The 18,263-nt window shown below is 40.1% G+C and overlaps 1 protein-coding gene across 1 annotated transcript in view; it reads right to left on the reverse strand.

The window, feature by feature from the left end:
- Positions 1 to 18,263, reverse strand: part of unc80 (unc-80 homolog (C. elegans)) — a 70,877-nt gene that overhangs the window by 45,627 nt on the left and 6,987 nt on the right. Inside the window, exons 8-19 of the mRNA XM_088931089.1 lie at positions 14,390 to 14,663; positions 13,389 to 13,523; positions 12,343 to 12,559; positions 9,637 to 9,777; positions 9,111 to 9,379; positions 8,309 to 8,626; positions 7,873 to 8,004; positions 7,454 to 7,601; positions 5,318 to 5,368; positions 4,740 to 4,888; positions 1,650 to 1,813; positions 1,264 to 1,362 (exon numbers count right to left, since the gene is read on the reverse strand). Of these exons, the coding sequence (XP_088787215.1) occupies positions 1,264 to 1,362; positions 1,650 to 1,813; positions 4,740 to 4,888; positions 5,318 to 5,368; positions 7,454 to 7,601; positions 7,873 to 8,004; positions 8,309 to 8,626; positions 9,111 to 9,379; positions 9,637 to 9,777; positions 12,343 to 12,559; positions 13,389 to 13,523; positions 14,390 to 14,663 (2,097 nt within the window). The remainder of the gene's footprint in view (positions 1 to 1,263; positions 1,363 to 1,649; positions 1,814 to 4,739; positions 4,889 to 5,317; positions 5,369 to 7,453; positions 7,602 to 7,872; positions 8,005 to 8,308; positions 8,627 to 9,110; positions 9,380 to 9,636; positions 9,778 to 12,342; positions 12,560 to 13,388; positions 13,524 to 14,389; positions 14,664 to 18,263) is intronic.

Consider the following 18,263-nt stretch of genomic DNA (forward strand, 5'->3'; position numbering starts at 1 on the left):
AGAAATTTTGTGAGATTCTCACAGTGAGAGAGATATTTAAAATAACATCACTTTATTGGCCCTATACAATTTCTTGCATTAGGAATTCATCTTTTCATATACCCCAGCTTGCTCTCCATGAGACACACAGACAGAGAGAAGCTTGGGGTAAGATTCCTCTGCCAGCTGCGGGATTTGAACCAGCAACCTTCCAGCCAGAGGTGCAGAGCCTTACCCACAGAGCCACCACTCCTCTCCCAGATTTATTAAGGAGCTGGGAAACACTGTTTGGAAACTGGAAAGCAGCTTAGCTTCCTATGTGGATCGGGGAAGAAAGGGACTGGAAGAAGTGAATTAACCACTCAAAAAGAAGCAAGACTCCTTTTCCAAGGTTTTCCTATACTATAAATAAATTGCACTGTTGTTTATTGTTTATGGTATCTTATGGCTGTGTTTGTGTGTGTCTACTTCAGGCCTACCTACTTTGAAAATCCTATTATGGTACTCTGTAGCCTGAGTATCCCACAGTCAGTTCTGCTACAAGGTGGGTTTTCCCAGTGCCCATTGGGCAAAACGTGATGGATTAACTTATTCTGTCGAGTACAAACTCTGTCTTAGATTCCTTGTAAAGTGATAAAGATTTGATCTGTGTTTCTGTAGTGAGTAATGCTGAGATTCAAACCTCTGAATGGTGGAGCTCTTACCTCCTTCGGGGACTTGCTATAGTCCAACTCTGAAGTTGATGTCAATGGGTTCATTATAGATCTGTGGAACTGGGACATCTGTCCACAAATTGTAAGGTAATCAAATTCTGTCATTTTGATTTGGAAGTCAAAAATATAATAAATGAGCTTTATTTGTTATTGTATGCTGTCTGCCTTGTACCCCTTGAACTGATTATGAAGATTCATTAGGAATAAAATGCATCCATCATTACGACTACCAAATGGGCTCTCGCTTGCAACATTTCTTATGTCCTTACATTCTTATTATCTATAATGAACATTGCTTCTGTATCAGATAATCATACCTAAATCGCACCTGCTATGTGGATCAAGCTGTTAATGCTTTCCTTTTTAGCAGCTACTCAAAGGTTCAAATACAATTTGACCTAATTTGCTGCTTTGGTGAACTCAGCTGCAGAATCCAGAGACCAAGGTGAGAAGCAATAGCAAGAATCTTGAGCTACATCCTCAGCACACTAGTGGTTAAGACCGAGCAGCGATATCCTGGAGCAACCCCTGTAACAGGCAGAGAGGGAATAAATAGAGAAATGGAGCTCACTGCTCAGGGGTCTGAGGTGGACGGCTGGATATGTAGCTTCGACATTCATCAGCCGCTGTGGTTGGCTGGCCTCTCTCCGGCGCATTCCCAGCTTCTGACCTGAAGCAAAACAGGCAAAGGTCTGGAATGCAGACATGAGCCATTTTCTGTCCTGTTGAGGTAAATCAAACTGCTGGGGCTGTTTAATGAAAAGAAGTGTTTAAATGCCACATGGTTGCTAAGTTACAAAATATTTGTGTAAAAATGCACACTTTATAACATTATTATAATATATAATTATAAACAAAAGGGTGGAAATGTTGCCCGACGGTACATGTTTTCCTAAACAGCCTTTGGCCTCATTGCCCAGCAAGTTTCCTAGTGTCTCCCAATCCTCCTACCCTTACCTCCTGGGCCCTGGAGGTTTCTGCTCCTCCTTTTCCTCAGGTTTCTTCCCAGGTGTAAGTTTCTCGGCACTGTCCAGGAGTGCACTCAGGGCCACCCTGCGGAAGACGTTACCGTGGGACTCCTTGATGAATTGTACCAGCTGGCGGATATCACAGTACAAGCCCTGTGGACAGGAGAGAGAAGGGTCAGCATCATGGGGTACGTGCCTTTGCCAAATCAACTCTAAAATGAACACAATTAAAATATAAAAGGAAAATATGAGAATATGAATAACGAGTGCTGCACCAGTCCACACAAGATTCATGTGCACTCCAGATTTATACATACTGCCGATTTAATAGGATATTAAAAACACGGGATAGAAAGATTTCTTGATTGGATAATGGGTCTTTCTCAAATAAATGTAAGATATTATCCTACAATCTTCTCTCTCTTGTAAATTTATCTTCTTCAACACTCAATTAAAAGAATATGAGCCTAAAACGGTCAAATCCATTCATAAACTCTCTTGTAAATTTGTCTTCTTCAACATTGCATCTTTAATAGGCACATTTTCAATCAGTTGAAAAATGCTATTAACAGAGTATTTTAATGAGCATACATTTAAGGCCAGTCTAGGGTTAGGGTTGAAAGAACCATCCAATTTTGACATTTCTCCTGCTGATTACACATGAAATGGGAATATTGAGAGAGTTTACCCAGTGGAATGGGTTTTCTAAACTTTTTATAGGACTTGGTTTTGAAATGCAATTCTTGCACTGTGCAATATAATTTAAGCTGCCAAATCTATCTGAAAAAAAATCAGTGAAGATGGGAGAAAGGTATCACTCTTCCTAAAGTCCACTTCGGTCCCAAAACACAGCAATGAGGATACAAAATGTCTATGCACTGTGAGAACCCTAACCCTAGCTTCCTAAAGTTCACCCGGGCCCCAAAATAAAGCTGTTAGACATTTTTAAACCCAAGTACAGTGGGAGGAATAAAGTATTGTATATAATACATAGAAGAAATTAAATATTACAACCGACCTTTAACTTGTGATGCAAACTATGTTGTAATGGTATAAAATTAAAATCACGTCAAATCACGTAAAATCACATCAGCTTCTAAAATATCTTATATCGGGTCCTGAGAAAAAAAAACACTGAAAAGAAGAGTAGGACAAGCAATCAAAATATCAAGTCACTGTTATAACGCATTTGTATTTCATTTGGTTTCGAGTTGATCAGATCCACGGAACTGGTGACTAGTAGACAAGCCACATTTCCTAGCTGGGCACGGAGACTACCGAGAGGTGTTTTATTAGCATTTAACTGATTCACATTTCACGTTATTTCTTTCTATGTTAAAATACAGATCATCTTTGTAATGTGTATTCCTTGTTCTTGTTTGTACGTTATCTATTCCGTGTTCTCCAAAGCTATTTAATAAAGAAAATGTCTAGTTATGTAATTCATTTGTTTAATTGTTCTGAATAGTAAAATCGGTTTGGGGTGGGAGCTGATAATAGTAGTGTACGAGCAGATATTGATCTGCAGGGGCCCCTTTCCAACATCTTGCTTAGGGTCCCCAAAAAACTAGAGCCAGCCCTGGTCGTGTCCTCTGTTATTCAGTTATTTATCTTTGTTCTGTGCCATGCTGTTATAATTGCAGTATAACATTTTTAGATTCTTTTAAACAAGATGTTTTTTGTTTCTATTTCAGTAGGAATTATAATAAACGTGGAGACTCTTTATATGCATGCACTAGAATGGAAGCTTGTGTGGAATGCTCAAGGTTGCAGCAGCTGTGGTTGTACACTATATAGTACAGGAATATGCATAATTAACTGATGTGAACCTGAAGCTGTGAGTCTATAGAAAGGATTTCCACCAGCCAAAAATCCAAGAGCTGATCAATGGCAAAACAAGTTAAAATAGTTTTCCTTTATTATTTATTGCATGTTGTACGTTTTGTAAAATAACATAACATTTTATCATTGCCACTTAAAAATGGCTATATTGTAGATACCAAAGGAATAACTGATGAAATCACAGACACCTCTTTGACACTGCCTTGAGTAGTGTATGATGATAATTCATAAGTACAATAAAAAAATGCCACAATACATTCCATTAGGTTTCCTTATTGTATGACAAGCCTACATTTTGTGAACTGCTGCTCACACCATTTATCACATGATGCTGAATGGATGGAGACTCAGCCTCCTCACCAAGACCATTCTTCCTGCCTGAAGCTCGTGGCTCTGTTCCTCTCTCCTCTCATTCTCTTCCTGCACTCTCTGTCCCTGCCCACCAAGCACTCAGTATTCTGCACAGCTCTTAATGCAGCAAAACCCACTGACTGAGCAGGTTCCTTTTATCAGTCCGTCTATAAAGGATACTTCCATGCTGAAATTCCACTATTGACTCATTGTCCATATCAATAATGCAGCTCTGCACTCGAAAATCTATTTGAATTCGGCAAAATCAATTTGGAGCCTTCTTGGAGGTAAAATATTTAGTGTAAAGACTTAAAAAAGAGAATGAATCTGTAGGCTTATATCTGTAATCTTTTTACAGCTGTGATTAACACTGTTATACTAGGTCAGTTATTTTAATAATATTTAATGATCCAATTACATGGGAGATACAGTACTTGATAAGAACAGAATAATTTCCTGTACTTTCCTTTAAGAAAAATGATTTTAATATCACTGTGTGTCAGGGATGTATTTACAGTGTAATTACAATATCATTGTCTTTTGTTAGTAAATAATAACTGGGCACCTAAACAATTCTAAACTGATCAATCAACAGAAATTCAAACATGATCATTCCAATAAAATGAAAGGTTGCTAAATATTACATTAGAATTGCTTTCAAATGACAAAACAATGTACCTTTTCAAGCAGAGAGATGAGAATGTTTGATTTCTATCTTGCTGCTGCCTTATTTGATTTAAGACACGAGACATTTATAGGGAAATATATTTAGGTGCAAGACACACTTACAGTATAGGCAAGTAGAAACTCGAAATGAGTTGTTCCCATTTACCACATAATAACATTTTGAGGTTTTTCTCTTCCTCTGGACGAAAGCAGTTCTTACCAGGTTCTCTGGGCTGTGCAGCTCATGTGTAGTGGAGGCACAGCGTGTGATCAGAGACTTGAACATACAGCCCACCACCACAGCCTCCATACTCTGGGCCACAGACTTACTGTCGCCCGTGGCAAAGTTATTCCCAAAACCTGCCTTGTCTGAAAAACGCAGAGAAATAAAATAAAAACAAAAGAAAATGAACAAATTGAGCAGTGCTGAAGGTAATGCGTTGCGTCCACATGAACAAACAAACAGCGACAGAGCTTCCATGAAATAAAATACACAGCCACAATCAATATAAAGAATGTCAATTTAATAAGAACCACCACAGATGTAAAGCACAGCAGCAATTCATCTATTTATACATGCAAGTGACTACGGCCTGATATAATATTGAACCTTGAGGTCAAATAGTTCAAATAGAAATTAAGAGAATGGGAGGAGGCTGGACATCTGACACAGATGTTGGGACACAGTATTCCAAATCGGAATATCACTTTGGGGCGTGCAGGCAGGAACACTGTCTTTATACTGCGCGGTGTGACATAAGCTAGTTTGGCTGGCAGAAATTTAGATTATGTATCTACCGAAGTTTCTTTTTTTCGCTCTCCTGGACCTCTCACCTGCACTTCCGTATTCTGCAAGAAAAGAAATGCGTGCAAAATTGATGTCAGGCCTGCACAGACATGTACTTTCTTAGAAAGGTCACACCCCCCACTCACAGACACAAGTGCTACTCTCCGGGGGTAAGCTGGCTGTGCCTTTCACATACAGTAAATACGCAGATGGCAAAGGGGAAATCCAGTTTGCTACGTCTCCGGAGAGTCGTAATTAAAAAAATAATTCATCCAAAGTGAAATTATTCTCCACGTTTCATTCAATTCATTTTCTGCTCGCCTGCGAGCAGAAAAAAAAAGACCAAACAAACATTGGCTTCGTTTTGCACACAACCAACTTATCGTGGGAGATTAATATCTAAATTCAATGTGATTTTTATCAGAAGCTCTTAGGCTGATCACTGCAGTCGTTTTTTGGTCCCATTCATTCAAATGATTTGTTGATGGAAAAATAATAACTCAAGAGCCTAGATTGAATCTGGAATAACACTGTTGTTATTCGTATTGTTTGCTTCTGTTAAATATTGGAGGTGACAGGAATAGGCTGTGAGCTACTGTAGCTAATTTCATTCTGTTCTTCATGAGTACATATGGCACAAGAGCTCCCTTGCAATGTAAAGTCAAGGGGGAAGCCTAATATTCACCTAGAAAGGGTTTAATATATTTGATTATTACATCGGGAAGTGTGACATTTACAAACACTTTATAAAAAACAGTCAGCTCTACTTTTGGATGCCTTTAGTAACTTATCCTGTCCAGACACTACTTTTATTTAGCAAATGAGTCCCCAACATTTGCTAAAGTGTTCCAGCACAGGAATACTGTACATCCAGGTACCTTATCTCAAAAGGTTAAGTCATTAATGGGTTGAATGAATATTACACTCAGGAGAATAAGAGAGTGGATATATTTGTTCAGGTAGGCAATTTGACCACTTACTGGTAAATTGCATAATGTAATTTTAAACTGATCAGAAAATGTACAAAGAATGTATGAAGCGAATAAAAAAAGAATACAGTTGCTCTGGAAAAAGGCACAAAGATTTATATTATTCCGAAATTGCCATACTAGAGATGAATAATAGATCACTCATCTCACAATAAAAATATTTTTTGTAGTAACTGAATCAGAATCAGTCTATTTATCATGGCTGTTTATTAAAAAAATCATTTTTCTGTCCCAAAAAATGAACAAATCATTAATTGCAGTATTTACTTTTTGTGTAGTGGCATGCAAATAAGAATCCATGCATATTGTAATGAAAGATACATTCCCACATTCTCCAGACCATTTATTTAGAATAATGTCTATGCATACATTATTTCAATAAATGAGTTCTGGAACTGAGAAAAACAGTGAGCATTGTAAAATGCTCCATCCATGCTTATTTCTAATTTTGTGGTGTACAAAGCACAGCAACTTCCTCAAACAGGCTATCTGGAGGAATAGCTGCCTTTTTTAAGGCACAATGTCCCAAGAATTATTTGCATGTCAGCATAGTATAATGGTTGAATGAAGACAAAATGAGTGCCACTTTCTCCCAGTAAAATGTATAATTCCATGTACATATTTTGAGCAGTGTTAACAGAGCAGCAGTTACAGCTCAGGGAAACTGCTGATAGCACAGGTCTACTGCCATACTGTGATACCACACCAATACAGCACAAAAGGCTAGTATTGGCACTTGTAGACGTGTAAAAGTATAATACAATGAAATAAAGACTTAGAACCATGTTCTGAACACAGTTACCACCATGCCTGAAGTTGTCAATTGTTGGAGATTTTTCAGGGTGTTAATTTAAAAGTCCCTGTGCGTAGCGAAAAATACTTTTAGATTCTGTAATTGCTGGCTAGATTTAGGGTGGTGGTAATGCATGTGAATATGGCCTTTAGTCTTTTTGGAAGGAAATATAAAACCAACATGATCACCCATTTTTTTTACATTCCAAAAGGAGTCTTTTGGGATGACAGACATATATAAAAGAGTAAGAAACTGGCAGAACCGCCACAGGCCAGGGTAGGTGCACAGTGTTGTTCACACTGGTTCTAACCCAGCCAGGCAGTAGGCATGCTCAGTGAGATCGCACATACAAGCTGTGTTCTTACTGTCGGTAATGGGCTCCATGCAGAAGCCCAGTAGGGCATGCAGGAAGTCCACTATGTTATTGAGAGAGTCCTTGTTCACATATTCTCTCATTGTCTGCCGGAACTGCAGCTTGTCCAACTTGTAGAGACTGGTGAGACAGTTCTGAGCCTGGAAAACAATTTACAGCAAATGAAACAGTCCATCTCATCAGAGATCATGTTCATTATAACTTTGATCATGTTATTTTTGTTGTTTTCTTATAAGCCTGTAACACACTGGATTGCATACAAAGCATGCTCTTTTTCCTGTTCTCCAGATATCAGAATTTGGCATATGAGATTATGGATGTCAAAGGTAAGGAAGAAGTATCAAAAACTGCTGTAGATTTCAACCCTTTGAAACTGGTCCAGAGAGCAAAACAGCAAAAATATTCTGTTACCTGCATTCGTAGGCGATCACCAGAGAGGCCGCGGTGCCCCTCTCCACACCCATAGGCACAGCCTAGAGACTTGACGATCTTAATAAGCATGGTGAGTGCCAGCTTGTGTGTGCTCTGAGGGGTGCCATCATCCTGAGTAGACACAGGCATGTTAGGGCTTGAGCTGAGAATGAGCTAACATGTTGTACAAGTTGCAACTTGCAGGCAGGGCTGAGATCTCTTCGAACACATTGTAAAATATATAAAAATGGGAGAAGCCTGTTTGGCCCATCTCAGCTTTCACACTCCCTAATGGGAAAGCAATGTCTTATCTTCTTTATAACAGTGCACGTTGCCAAGTATCTGTACAGTTCTTTTCCCTCCATGCTGCATAAACATCAAATATATCATTTTAATAAGCTTTTTATTAACAATAAAAAACAAAAGGATGACGCACCTTGGCACCCGGCTGTTTGTTGTTCTTGATGTTGTCTCCTCCCCCTCCGCCATCTCCGCCCCCTCCTCCGCCCCCAGCTCCGCCCCCTGGAGCAGGCCCCATGCTTCCAGACACGCCCCCCTGTGCTCCTCCTGCCCTGTGATTGCCTCCTTCCTTCCGCGCCTCCCCATTCTCCTTGTCCTCAGTCTTGGAGAGCTTCTTTCCCATGCAGGGCACCACGCCCAGCTGCAGCAGACACTCAATGAGGTTGAGGGCCACGTCGCAGATCCTGGAGCTGATGTCATGAGTCAGGACCACATACACAGCCCTCAGGATTGCCTGCAGGTGAGGGACGATGACACATTCTGAGATGCAATTTCATTAAAATGAAAGAAACTCACTGGCAAAATCATCTTTGTAAATTTACAAATAAAGAGTCACTTGAGCATGCCACAAGTCATTCAATTTAATCCAGGACGTATTTTTGATAATTAAGTGATATTCATTCCACTTAATTAAAAAATACATATTTTGAATCATGATTCTGTAGACTTGCTTTTTTTTTTGTTTGTTCATGCACAGTTGTGAAAATGTATATAATATATTTGAATTTAGATATGGTCAATTCTAGGAAAGAAAAAAATGGTTGGTCACAGTATTAAAACAACATAACATGTTTTAACAACACTGAAGATCACGAATGACAATCTGTTGCAGTACTAGATTAGTTGATAACATTGTTGCTTCCACTGGAATACTTATATTCAGTATGCAGAATTATGAATAATAACAAACAATATTTAATAATTAGCTGAGTGCATACAGTGAGGTCCAGCATGCCATTCTTGAGGATGAAGTTGTTGGTTCCCTCAATGTTGTCACTGTCCTCCAGGCAGCTGTAGTTGATACAAGAGTCGGTCAAGCTGCGGGGCAAGTTGGCACAGGCCAGGGGTTCGCTGGGCATCTCAGGAATGGGTACCGGGTTACACAATTTCTTCATGTGCTCCGTGAAGAAGTCGGCATAGCCCACGTTGAAGGAGGCCACCGTAGTGTTGAAAGTGGCAACGGTGATGGTTGAGATCTGGGAACGCACTGAGAAGATGAGGGGGAAAAAGGGTTAGAGAGCTCCAGGTAGCTGTTGCTCCTATCCATAGAACACCTCCAAAGTCATTTGTGAAGCTAACGTGAATGAAACAGAAGCTTTGCAATCAGTTGGAAATCTCTTAAATGAACCATGAAATGGTTCACCTAGGAGAAAGCAAACACTTAAAGCTTCCCTCCATCCCCTCTTGACCCACACTCATACCCCTCATATTGAAGATCCAGAGGCCCCTGACAGCTGAGCTTACCTTCCTTTACAGTGTTGTCGCTGTGGCTGTTGGAGTGATCCGGGATGTCGCTGAGCAGGGTGTGGTGGGAATGGGAGTGTTTGGCACTCAGGCTGTCTACATCAGCGGTGGTGTCTGTGCTGCCCCTCCGAGTGAATTTTCCTGGGCATGTATAATACATTCTGACTGCTTGATCTCCTCAGTCAATTACACAGAAACCTGTCTTCTTTAACATAAACATGCATGGACAGCCTTCATGCTCCTTAATTAGAAAATGCCAGTACAGTAAAACAGGGTTTTGCAGTATACAGTAGCATGGGGACAACCCCTGGTCCTGGAGAGCTACAGGGTCTTCTTTTTATTGTGTTACTCAGCTCAAATAGAAAGGAAACAGACTCATTTATGGAAAATGCATAAACAAAATCATCTTTTCTAAAGGGAATGCCAGAATTGGCTTTTCTAAAACCAGAAAGTAAGGAAAACAGTGGTGACAGAAGAAATTATGGGACATAATGTGGTATGCTTTTAAATATATTTTGAAACTGTCAGGTAGACACCACAAAAGGCTTATCATTTCAGGAAAGAAGACTATGGAGGAGCAAGACAGAAATTATGAAAAGGATGTTTGAATAAGATAAGCAAAAGAATCAGTAGAGAATGGTTGGATTTAATTCTATTTAAAGAGAACTTAGCTGAACTAAACAAATTAGTTCCATGAGTAAGCAAGCCAAAGCTGAGAAAGAAGTATGCCAAATGATTTAATAACTCAATTAAAAATATATAGAACATCAGTGCTTCATGAAGTGATTAAAAAAGAAGGATCCAGTGAAATTAGAGGAGTATACAGAACAGAAATCATTGATAAAAAAAATACATTAGAAAGGATAGGAGGAACAGAATAGAATAATGGAATAGAAGTGAAAATATATATTTTTTCAGAATAATGACGTACAGTAAAAGACTAAGTATCTCAGTGATGATAACTGGAAAGTACTAGACAATGAAGGGGAAATGGTTGATATATTTAAATTAATATTTCATTCATTCAGGGGTTTTCCAAGATCTGATAACATACTTCAGGCTATAGAACAAAGTTCCACAGCAAATATTAGCAAAGAAAAGGTTAGTGCACTATCTCAGGGATTTGTGTTAGGCCCACACTTTTCTTGATTTTCGTTATCTATAGTCTGGTATAGCTAGTAAACTACGCTAGATTTCAAGTGAAAATAAAACTATTACCGGAAACTGTAGAAGCAGCAAAGGAAATTAATCAAAAAGATTGGCAAACACCTGCAAATGACTGTAGAGTGTTACGTGCAGGGAACTGCAGGGAACTATAAATACTATAGACGATGGGAAACAGTTTGGGCACTTTCAAATGGTCTGCATGCAAAGTTTCTCTGTGGGCTGATGCATAAAAGAAAACGAGTGGTTTAACAATAGAATTAAAATTCTCCTACCTGTTCCCAGCAGTCCATGTCCCACAGAATTTACAGAGGCAACAGTTCCCAGCAGGGAAAGGAAAAATACATTAACATTTTAAAACTGTCAATAGGAATTTGCTTGCTTGGGTGTTTTAGAGGCTTGCAGCTACGCTTCATCTAGATTTATCCACAAATCACAATATTTGTGCAAACAATTTTAGGAAAATAAAAAAAACAATATATATTTCAGCGGGGAAAATTATGATTATTTGTAACATTGCTTTATACCTAATTATATAATGTCTATAATGTATTATCTACAGTATGTAACTTTACTTATTAGATAATATAATTTCTGTATATTAAATAATACAATATTGTACAGCACTTGAGAGCCCAACTTTAACATTTATTTAAAAATGTTTCTTTCCAAATACGAGCTTTTCCCACCTTCCTGCACCTGCTCTGCTTGTTCTCCTGGGCCATACAGTATATCCTGTCTTCCTTCCTCTCTCTCCCTCACACTGGAAGAAGGCTCAACAGCCAAAAACATTGTGTTTCTTCTGTCTATTTTCCAGCACAGAATTAACCTTTAGCTGTTCCTTTGCAAGCAGTGCATGCTGACACAGCTCTCTACCTGAACCCATCTGGTACATAATTTGTACTAATATGTGTTGGAAAGGGAACCTTCTGTCACGACCGTTCACAATCAGAATCCAACCCTACACAACTCCAGCAAATTACCCCGCACTGTTCCTAATCAGACTCCAGTCTTATCCAACTCCCGCAAACGCCATCGCATTAACTAATCAACCAATCAGACCTTTCCTTCATCACCACACCCGCTACCTCCCGGAATATGTAAGCTCTCACCACCTGCACCTCAACGCTCAGTATTGGTTTTCACCAAGTGGAACTCCTCCTCTCGGTTTTGAGATTTCCTCGCTCATTACTTGGCTTCTAAACTTTTGGTTTCCTGACTAGCGAACCTGTCTATGACCACGATTCTTGAACCGCGATTCAGATAAGTACACTCAGATTTTCCTTCTAACTCCCCTTGCTTTCATTGAGCTCTAATAGTCACCACATTGGGTCCTATAATTCATCTGGCTTAGGTGCCCCAACACCTTCTCTTTCAAAGCTAGCATGGGTGGTCACAAGTGGGGGCCTCCAAAGGTAACTCCTGGGCCAGTGTGTTACTTCTAGCAGAGCTCAGAGGTGAAAGACCATCTACTGTCCTTGTCAAGAGCTCTACCTGCACTCTCCTGCCGCCAGCTCCTCAGGCCCACGGCGGTGCTCTCACCGAGAATGGTGGTCTGCCAGCCACTCCGGTCCAACCCGCGTCGCTCCTCGCCGATCCCGGAGAAGCTGCCGAAGGAGAAGGTGCTGCGGGTGGGCGAGACATCCAGGTGGTCCTCGTGCAGGAGGAACGGCACGCCCATCCTGCGCTGCCTTCTCTTGCCCACGTGGTGGAAAGGTATGGAGCCCTTCCTCTCACGGTCCTCCCTCCGGCTCTTGAACTGTCAGTACAAGTGGCACAGGGTCTCCCTCAAATCTGCTTGACTCTTGTACAGCTTGGCACTCTTATCCCATTTTACTGTCTATGCATGCTATATCATCCCTCCATCCATTCTCTAACCACCTCTCCTGATTCAGGATCGGGAGGAAGGCCAAAGTAGGTCCGTTTTATAAAAGAATGGCTCCACCACAAAGCACTCAAGTAAAATAAGTGCAGTTTATTTACAGTGCTCCCAGTCCCCCACACCAGAAAAACAAAAACCCAAAAAGGAACAAAAATAATTATTCAAATAAAGACAAATTACTTTCTCTCTGATTTAAGTCACATTACCTGACTCACCAACCACCAACAACAACCCCCTCTTAGGCTGAGGAGCCAGCTTAAATAGCATGTAAGCCCCCTTCTCCCCTCTGGAACAAACCATTTCTCCAATTCATAATAATTTCACAAATTGTACATTCGTAATTAATTCATTTCTAACCACAGAACATCACATATCTTAATAACACAGTTCTTTTGATCCTGGTTCAAATAAAAAATACAGAAAATAAACAATACAAACAATAACATTTCCCTTTCTTCACATGCATGTGGTTTTTCCCATCTCTATAAATAAACCTTGAGAACTGGGGGCTAGGTTTGGCCTTCTGAGGCCACCATAGGCTGACCCACCCATGAAGTACCAACACCAAACAAACAGTGAGTATCATCCATTTTGAGAGCGCTCTCCATTCACACCACAATGCCACTTGAACTTGATCTTAGCCAAAGCTTCTAACAGCCACTTCCCACTCTCTCCTCAGCTATTTCTCAATCACCATTCCTCCTACCTTTTTGAAGATGTTCATGCCCAGGTCCGTAGACAGATCTGGCACTGCCTGCCTCCTCAGGTTGGTCATGGACACTTTGGAAAAGGTCTCTGTGCTCAGGGACTTCTCCTCCTCATTGCATTTCAATGTCATGTCCTTTGCAAGAAAGACAAACAGCAAGAGTAAAAACTTGTGAACCTTTAATTTTGGTCTGAATTCTATATTTTAGACCTACAATGTATCATCAAATCTTAATGAAAGCTGAAAGTAATGTAAGCAAAAGATTTTCTAGTTGCTGTTGGGGTGATCTTGATAAAACGCCCAGTCCGGGGCAGAGCCACGATGGTCTTGAACATTTTCCATTTTTTTCCAAAAATCCTTGTTTATTTGTTCCCCAATTATTTAACCTTCTCATTATAATTATCCAGGTTTTCTACTGTATATTCCACCGCATATATAAATAGACATTGAACTGGTAAATACAGTATAAACCCTTTTGGTTATGAAGCAAAGACCGGTTTGATTAAACAAGGGTTGTATATGGGGGTTTCACGAACCTTTTCTCTGCAGTGCACATCCCTGTAGGTTGTAATCTTTCGGACTACTTATGCTGGAGCCAAAAAGCACTTCTACTTCGTACTTCATCAGGTGAATAAAATTTATGATATTACACTGCCTACTCATTACAAATTGTGTTTTGACTTGTCATCGGATGTAATCTGGTGGACTGTCCTCACTTCTCAAAAAGGGAGACCGGGGGAAACTCCCATGACTCAGACGTACTCCAGTATCACTGTCTTAAATTAAATCGGCTTTGTTCTCGATAGAGCTCCAGTCATTCCAGTCATGGTCCATGAAAGACTACTTCACCTTTCTATGGAGTTAGATATCATATATTGAAAAAACACATGCAATTTCCCTGCAAAGGTGGATCTTGATTTCAAACCACTGTGGGAAGACACTGGTCTTTACCCTCTATATTAAACCAATCAACACACTGGCTAGGACCCGCGATGCTGTACCTGCGTCTTGTGCGTATTGACCAGGGAAGGAGCTGCGGCCACCATGGAGCTACTGCGCGGCCGGGGCAGCACAGGGGGCAGTGGATCAGGAGGGCGCTCGGGCTTCTCCTCCAGGATCTGCCTCAGTCTCTGCAAGTAGAACATGAGGGCCCAGTGGATCCCCTCCTCCGACCAGTGGGGCTGCAGCAGGCAGCGCAGTACGGCAACGTCGAAATAGGTCCCGTAGCGGGAACGCTGGGCGTGGGGCACTGCTGCCGGCACTGCTGTGGGGGCTCTGAAACAACAGCACCTTCTTCAGGGAAAAGCGACATATTGTGCAGCTAGTGTATGTGAAGCAAGTGGCTCTGAAGAACAGTTTGTTTCCCGATTAGTATATTTCTATACAGTAGGCAGACACACAAAGCAGTCTGCTTTTCTCATTGCATGGGGGTGTTTAAGTGCTTCGGCATGTGCTTTCGAAAACGTGGTGAACTATTCACCGATTTAGTTTTCTCTAATTCTTCTCCAGTTGTTTCATTTTTACATGAAGTTGAGGGACGAAGACAAGGCTTAATTCTCTTTAATTTTCCCAAAGCCGTTTCATTTTTGCACTGTGACTTATATCAAAGTTCACAATTTTTATTTGCTTGGAATTGCCAACTATTTATTTGCGTCTTATACCTACACAATTTTGAAATCACGATTTCTCTGTTTTTCATCTCTCAGCTGATGGCAATGAACCCAGTGGACTAAGAGTAAGAATCAGGAAGTGCAGGCAGATTCCTCTGATCTGCTTTCCTTTGAACAGATCACAGGAAACAGACTGGAGGATAGGCACTGTATGTCCCTCATTGACAGCCCTGCAAACATGCAGGTGCCTGGAGGGGTCACAGGGGTTGCTCTGTTTGCCCAGAACCCTGGCTGACCTGACCCTCCCTGCCCTCACTAGCAGTCAGCCAACTGTGAATTGGTGAATCCTGGTCCCACATGTGCAGTGACATGACCCAGGCTCAATGCCGTTCATCAGGGTAAAATGCTACAGATTTCAAATGAGGTATATAACCCGTCTTAATATTTATGTATTGCACATGCAATTATTTATATATTGAGTAGAATATGTACAGTATTGCTCATATTTGAGCTTAATGTCTGGTGGCTCAGTCTGTGCTGTGACTTGGCTGTTTTAGAACTCAAACATACTGTAGTGTCACATTTGAGGGAAGGAATGGAGATGCAAATTCCATCAGGCCAAGCAGGGTTACCTAATCAGTTCTCTGCACCATCGTTTCCATGGTAACTGCCTCAGCAGCAGGCTGTGCCAGCAGCCATCACCCCTGTCTCAGGCGCTGATGAGCACAGCTTCTCCCAAGCAGTGTGTACAGCATTAATCAGGCTGTACCGCATAGCAACTTCATCTGTAAATCCTGAATACCATAATCACACAGATCATGGTCTTTGTGAGCACAATTATTTATTTTACTACATTTTAACTGTTTTCCACTATTGTTTGTGAGAATAGAATGCAATTACAACGAGAGGTTTCTTAGGAAAACTGTTGTAGATAGCGTTGTCTTCAGTTGCCTTTCAGTGTTTATTCTTGTTCACAGCTGCCTTAATGTCTGTTTTTCATTGCTTTACTTTTAATGCACTGTAAAATCCTTTTTAAAAAATATCATATTAAAAAAAACAAAATATTATACATACAAAAACAGGACCTTACACATTTGGGAATATGAAAGCTCATTAAACATTCAGAAGATGAGAAAAAAACATCTGAACATGTAATTTCAGGTTCAGGTCTAATAAAATAGAATCTACGCATGCTTTCATTCATAAGACCAATATCTGTAAACGAATGCAACCAAGTGAAATGAAAGCATATCTCCGTCTCCACCTATACACACAAAGTTGATTTTTGGCAGCAGTTTGACCTCAGAATGAGGACGTAAGGAATTATCATTGCAGTCACAGCAACTAAATCCTTCAGCAGATTAGTCACTTGCACCCAAAGGCACTTAGACACACGACACTCCCAAAACATGTGTATGTAGTCCTAAGTAATGAGGACTTTGTCCCTATTAGCCATGTTAAAACAGATGTAAAGAGTTCAATTTAATGTTTTGGGGATCACTATGGCCTTGGTGAAACAATTGCTTTTCTGTGTAAGGCATCCTGTTCGCAAATCGAGAAGCATCTTCTGTCTTCCAATATAGTTTCTAATTCAAGCTAGGCATGGGAAGACCAGTCTCGTGGGTTGTCTGCTAGACCAGTGAAGCACTAGCAGTAACGTAGCTGTCAGAGAAGGAAGTGACCCACTGTCCTACTTGCCTCCCACTCAGTTAAGAGGGAGGAAGCATGTTTCTCTCTCCCCGGGTTAAGGTTTAGGAACAGAGAAGCACAGTTCACTCTCCTGTGACAGGTTTTGGACAACAGGGAAACACAGCCAGCAAAGGCAGAATGGTTATTACACCAGGGTTGGTCCAGCTATAGTCTAGCTTTGCCATTCCCCACAGTTTAATTATCCTTTTAGAGTAAATAGGTTAGTAAGACTTTACCTATAGGGGTTAATATGCATAGGTCCTCCAACATCATACTAAATGTTTAGGGGGACCTGCCACACCATCTCAATGTTTATGGTGACTTAGTAGTATTGAAGCACTATACTACCTTCTTTACTTTGTATTCCACTGTGAATTGTGATCACAGACACCGTCTTCTGACATTTTTGTGTGCCCAAGCATTTTCTTCATGAATTACTGTTTTAAAATCAACAGCGTGCATACTATTCTTCTGATGTGAGTGTAATACTTAAAACAAAGAGAGCTTTAAATGAGATCAATACTGTAGCTCTTGGATGAAGATTTATAATGTACGGAGTCAAAACACCGTTACACAAGTGCAAGTTATGAAGGAAGTCAAAGATTTGTCTTAAACACTGTACTGAGAAAGGAGTGAAGTTGGTATAAACTACCTATTTGTAGTGTTTCTCTGGTTAGACACTGGCTAGTGGCTAGAAATGATTTTATTATCTTTTTGCAAAAGTTTTTTTGTTTATTTGGGGTGTTTATTTCAGTGTTAATCGGTTACAAATGAACACCACAAGCCCTAAATATAATTTTAGAGCAAACTAATTGACTTTACTGTCTTTTCCACTTAAAAATAGTGTTTACAGAACACACAAAGCATTTCAACAACACGTCCTATTAATAATAAGAGTTTTTCAGCTTGTTTTTGACTATTAAAAGGAAGGTAGAAGAGAGAGAGTTATTTAAGAGGAAAAATCTGACTTGATTAACTGGGATATTTAGAAATATTTAATAAATTAAGTTTGGCATCCACATCTCCCTGAAGGAGTTCAGACTGGGGCAAGAGATCTGTGAAAACCCAGATTAAATGAATCATAGTGAGGACATACGGTAAATGAACATAATTCAACTGCTGCAGTCAACCAAAAACAATTGATATCAAACATGAACAGCTTTTATTGAGCTCAAATGAAGCTTGCCATCCTTCTATATCCAAGGGTCTGAGTCTGACCAAACACCAGTAACTCTATCCCTATAAATTACTTGCACTAGAACATATTCTGGGGAGTAGTGTAATTTCTATCTAAATAGCATAATAAGCATTTATTATTCTATTCAAAACACTGCATATTAAAGTATTTTGAAGCATATCAAAACCGTGTAATTGGAGATGTTTCTCTCAGCACTTCCATACCAGTTGTACAAATATCAGATTTTGGCACGAGCTTCTGCATCAAACTATACATTGTCTAAACAATCAAGGCACCAAAACATATGTTTATATCACCAGTTTACACCCGGTGCTATGACATGTTTGTATTATCCATGTGTCAGTGTTGTTCATTTTAATATGTGCCATATAATCATTT

This window comes from Atractosteus spatula, chromosome 13 (genome assembly GCF_055471065.1).
Source record: "Atractosteus spatula isolate fAtrSpa1 chromosome 13, fAtrSpa1.hap1, whole genome shotgun sequence".
NCBI classification, from domain to species: domain Eukaryota; kingdom Metazoa; phylum Chordata; class Actinopteri; order Semionotiformes; family Lepisosteidae; genus Atractosteus; species Atractosteus spatula.